This window comes from Limulus polyphemus, unplaced genomic scaffold (assembly GCF_000517525.1).
Source record: "Limulus polyphemus unplaced genomic scaffold, Limulus_polyphemus-2.1.2 Scaffold5317, whole genome shotgun sequence".
NCBI lineage: Eukaryota > Metazoa > Arthropoda > Merostomata > Xiphosura > Limulidae > Limulus > Limulus polyphemus.
The window spans coordinates 1-5,919 of NW_013670927.1; the positions used below are offsets into that span (position 1 = coordinate 1).

The following is a 5,919-nucleotide window of genomic DNA, read 5'->3' on the forward strand; positions in this document are numbered from 1 at the left end:
ACATAGAAATTAGAACATCAACTTATTTTGTAAAGTTAAACAAAAAACTATTTTGGATAATATAGTATTATCATGTTGTAAAGTAACACAAATGTAACTTCTCCACACCAGATGTAGTAGCATTTCATGTTAATGGTTCACTTATTACTTACTACAAACATAATCACTGTTACAATACTTAGGCCATGTATACAACAAAAAATACCGTATTGGCCCAATTATAGGGCGATCTCAAATATAAGGCAACACCTATTTTCAGAAACCCTGGGAAAGAAAAAACATTGAGGGTCATAGCGTCCTTTTTTAGGTCTGCAAAATAAATACTACAACTGAAGAGCCTGCAGATGGATTAGTTGAAAGAATTAGTGATGACCTTGAGCAAACATCTGGCACGCATGCGTGGATGGATGCTATCTGGACATTCAGAAATGTGACAGGCTAGAGTGGAAGGTAGGGGCCTGCGATCAGCCGTTATTATAAGCCTAATTATTAATCAAAAAACATTTCTTATAATTTGGCCAATACGGTACATAACAAGAAAAATAATATTTAGATTGTTCAATACTCTTCTCTAGTTATAACTACTTTAAAACAATGTTTTTTGTTCTATGCTCAGTAAGATTTCAACTGCAAGTAGTGTTTCTTTGGCACACAAATCTATCCTACATGTTTAAACAGTAATACCGATATAAGTAATGACTTTAGCTATACCTAGGGATCAATTAATGTTTTTTAAGGAATTCTGTTTTACAAGAATGATCAGATATTACCCAAAAGAAGAAATCTTGTCAAAAATAGTCTTTCTCGGAGTAATTATTATAAACTTAGGATTGATTAAGTAAAACAAAACTCTTATTGTAGAATTCCTATACATTATATTATTAGGCTTAACATTTTCCATATATGTTAAGTATATAAACTACATGTTATATCATAAAATAAGACAAATTGGATTTCATAACTTTTAAAAGTACAAGTACTTTAATCATATATTTTTTTTTAAACTATATTTGTATACCTGAAGAGGTCTTTCTTTTTATGGATTAAAAGCGAGTCCCCTCCTTATTAAAAAAATCATGTTTGCATTAATGATTTATGGTAAAATTGTTTTAATACAAAAAGTTACAGGAAGTTAATATTCCTTATTCTTTATCTGCTCAAATAAAATATTGATTGTTGAATGGCTGGCTCATTTAACTGTGTCTGTCAGAAATGAGTAGTCACGGACTACAACAGTTTAACAATAACCTATATATAGGATTCCTGTTTAATATTGAGTTCCATCTTGTGAATCATCTCAATCTCTACAAAGACGTCATCTAGTATGATTACAAGGTTTCTTTCCAGATAATAAATGTTGTTCTATTTTTGTTTTCACAATCTGAGAGAAGAATACTTACAAGTTTTATCACAATTTTTAATGATGAGTTACTAAAAAAGTGTTATACAGTACTATAACAAAACTACACTCTTTTTATTGAAGACAATGATTTTTAATGAAGAATTAGTTTAGTTAGTAATAAATATCAGTTTTTAATAACAACCTTAAACTCTATTCTTAACCTTACTAACTGTGATTGGTAATGCAGCATCTTTTACTATACTAGTGACATTTTTTAAAAGGGCGTGTACAACAAAACCTGAGAATGTTCTGTTCAGTATTCATCAAAATATCAGTAGCTTAGCAGTCTTGTTAAAGTTTGCAGTGGGAAACATAAGGAATGGTATTAATCGCATCTTCAACTTATTACATCAAAATATCAGTAGCTTTAGCAGTCTTGTTAAAGTTTGCAGTGGGAAACATAAGGAATGGTATTAATCATATTTTCAACTTATTACATCAAAATATCAGTAGCTTTAGCAGTCTTGTTAAAGTTTGCAGTGGGAAACATAAGGAATGGTATTAATCACATTTTCAACTTATTACACGTTTCATGAAATTTTGTGTATATGACATTTTCATGTACAACATTTTAGAATTAAAATAGTAATTTAACCCTAAATTGTTGTATCTGAAGCTGTGTACGATATTAAACAAAGAATAATTGGAAAAAGTCTTTAACCAAACCCAAAATAAATTGGAAATATAAATATCAGTCTCATATGAGAATAATCAAATAGTTGAATGTAATTGATTAATGAGCTCAACAATTAATTAGCAAATCCCACTAATTGCTTAGCTTCACTCAGTAGACCATTGATACTCAACACATAGCGTTAGTTCACATACAGTAGGTATGTGTTAAAAAGTAGGAAATGTAAAAATGGCAGAAATAACAGAAAGTAGGACACAGATGTGGGGATAAACTTATCTATTAAGTACACCTTCTATACTAAAATGGCATAAATGAAATTAAACTACAAATATATAAAACTATGAGCAGATATGGGTGCCCGAGTCGACATTAAATGTTTACTGTCAAACCTATCCCATGTCCAGATATCAACTGAACTCCAGTTTCAATGACACAAGTGGGTGAGAAAGGCAACACATTCTCTGGACAGGATGTCATTTCATCACAGGTTAACCTTCGGCTACCAACTATAACTGGGAGAAAGTGTCTTGCTCAAGGATACAAAAACATATTGCAAGCAAGCCCAGGACTCATATCTAAGTAGCGTGTTTATGATTTTTGCATTTTAATTACTTTTATAACAATAAATAAAAAAACTTCTTTATAGGGTTGTTGTTGGCACTTTACTGAACTTATATTTATTTTAAATATTCAATTTAAAATACAAAAAAAGAAAAACAATGTCCTATAACCATCGTAACAAGCTTTATAATTAAGCTACAAGTGGTTTGAAATAATTCTTTAGGCTTTTCGAGGTGACTCAGCGATAATAAAGAGTAAAACTGTAGGCTGAATAATTCATAAACTATTGTAAAAATAAGCTAGCCTTATAAGGAAGTTAATAAATTAAAATCTTCTCTTTTTATTGGTTACAAATATTCCAATAGCAAATGTCAGAGAATTAATGACATTTTTTGAAAGACAGGATGTGATAGAAAGACATGAAAGCAAGAAGATGGGAGGCTAGGTTTATATTACATCTTAACAATACCTGTACTACACATGTTTAACTTCTGTTTAACGCAGAAGCTCAAACAGACGTAGAAAGTATATCTAAAATGAACAATTCAGAGTGAAGAAATGTCACATGAAACATGGAAGTGAAGATTGAGAATTTATTCAAATATTTATTTTTTCAAATTAACAAACCTAAACTAAAATAATATAAAAATGTGAATTATAAATGGTTTGATGCCAAGTTTATTGATATGCATTCATAATAAAGTAGTTTAATTAATTTTGAAAGCAACTCTGTAAAAAGATCATGACATGCTCAATCTGACCTACCCATATCCAGAGTTAGTCATGCTGCGTCAATAAGTTAGTAGTTATAACAATACTAATTAAATTAACTAAAGTTATAGCTTGAATAATAAAAAAAGTCTAATTAAACACAATTCACATTCACTCAGTGATATTTGTTGTAATTGTGGAATATACTGAGGCATCAGGCAAGTCATAATTATGTAAAAATTAGAATATTTAAGAGTTTTAGAAGTTAATTATGATATATACTGACGCATCAGGCAAGTCATAATTATGTAAAAGTTAGAATATTTAAGAGTTTTAGAAGTTAATTGTGGTATATACTGAGGCATCAGGCAAGTCATAATTATGTAAAAGTTAGAATATTTAAGAGTTTTAGAAGATTCTAAGAATAATAATTATTGTGCACCTTGATCAGCATCTAAGATCTTCTGTTGCAGATCAGATATTTGAATGTTACGAAGCTCTAGTTCGTTTTCCAGATTTTTAACTCTGGAAAGAACTCCTCCTTTTTCAGAATCAGAGGCTTCAGATTCCTGGTGGTCCTCACTTACTGGTATTGCATTTTTGTTTTTCACTGAAGGATGCTAATATTTATTTTATCAATGAACAGAAGCGTCAGTGAAAAAAGAAACAAAATTATTTGTAATACAAACCACAAGTCTTTCCTGTTGTTGTAAGTCGTCTTGAATTCTTGTGGCAGGTTACCCTTGATTTAAATTTATGTAAGAATATAGTACATATATAAAAAACACTTGTTCTTCTGTTTTACACTACAATAAAGCTCAATAAGAATGTAAAGTACAAATACTGAATCTCAAACAGCAATATGTTCACTAGCCAACATCCACAGAAGGCTATAACTTAATACACCTGTTGATGAAAAGAACGAATTAGTAATATACATGTGCATACACATGTTTAAGAAAATGATTTTATATGAATTTCTGTTAACCTTTACATATACCATGATACTTTCTTATGTTTTATCACAAACCACTGTAGTGGTTCATAATAGGGATCACAAGGAATTGTACAAAACCCTAATAGAACGTTTGGGCAAAAGACAGCACATTAAACATTCTGTTTGAACAACACTTTACAACCTTCGACTTGGAAGGAAAAGAAAATCCGCTCAACATAGCCCATTTGTAATTCTTATTATTATTCTCTTGCCAGCCTCTAACAAAAATGGTATATTGCACCCAAACTTTTTATAGAATACTAAATAAGGTACTGCAAAGGTCGTAGGGGTATAATAAATTCGTTTCTTCTATATTTTACATAAGTTGAAAAACTCACTAATTCTAGTAAAAAATTTTTATCATTACCCCTTAAAGTTAGCTTTCTTACAAATATCTGGTGTTCCTTTAAAAAGCTTAAGTACAGGGTGAAACAGGAATAACCAGCCAATAACAGATGAACATTAGATGACTGTAACACGTAGATACTCAGTGCTTTGTACACTATACACTCAGTGTCTTTAAAGAGCCAACCCCTATATTATGTATGAAGCGAAGTAGGACAAAAACAATCAATGCACATGTTGGATGTTTCTTAGTCTAGTCATATATTTGCCATTGCTATGCATTATATATAGATAACTTAGTTACACAGAAACTATAATGGCTCGCTATATTCTCAAACAAATCTCCATTACAATATCCAGCTGCAGCTTAACATTTCACATCTCGAACTAAGATGATCAAATAGTCAATAGCTACAGTAAATCATCATGAACTGTATTAACTAGCTGCCATATCAAGTAATCCTTTGCCCATAGTTGAGCATATAAAAAGCCAGCAAACAAAATAGAGGTTTGTAGTTTGAGTAAATAAGATCTAAAGCTTCTCCAGCCTCGTTTCTTTACCTTTTTTACAATCCTTATTTACAGGTTTTTAATTTATTAATCTTTTATTTATCTTGTTTCAATAGGCTTAAAAAGAGCAAACACTACTAACTGCTAATAACTTTTTTAGAGTAAATTACCGAGTGAAATTATTACAGATTCTTTCAGATGGGAAGTGCAAAGAATAGCTAATTCTTCATTATTTCATTGATTTTCGTAGACTTAACCCAACAAAGTAACTGCAATGTTTTTAGAAAATCAGTTGCTCATGCTAGAGAAAATCTTACAATAAAATAGATCTATATCTTCCAAGATCTTGATAGTTATATGCAATACAAATGTCTACTACACGGTTAATATGTGATAATGAATGATTTCAAACAACCATTAACACTACAAGAAGGGGTCAAAGGGCATATCATTATGTTTATAGACTTAAATATTTTATTGAACCACTATCTTTTGAGTGTCAATAAGTTTGGTGTCAGATTGTAGATTATAATTCAAATTTTAATATCCTTAAGTTGTATGTCATGTGGTATGTTGAATACAGGTTTGGTTCAAATTAGATGTTTGTGACGTCCAAATACATAGTCTATAGTTTCTTATATCAGTATCCTTAAGTTGTATGTCATGTGGTATGTTGAATACAGGTTTGGTTCAAATTAGATGTTTGTGACGTCCAAATACATAGTCTATAGTTTCTTATATCCGTATCCTTAAGTTGTA

At 30.3% G+C, this 5,919-nt stretch overlaps 1 protein-coding gene across 1 annotated transcript in view; it reads right to left on the reverse strand.

Moving 5' to 3' along the window:
- Positions 1–418: 418 nt before the first annotated feature.
- The window catches only part of LOC106472422 (chromosome-associated kinesin KIF4-like), a 62,772-nt gene continuing 57,271 nt past the window's right edge, over positions 419–5,919 (reverse strand). The window contains 2 exon segments of the mRNA XM_022400995.1: positions 419–482; positions 3,751–3,901. Of these exon segments, the coding sequence (XP_022256703.1) occupies positions 475–482; positions 3,751–3,901 (159 nt within the window). The 3' untranslated portion in view covers positions 419–474.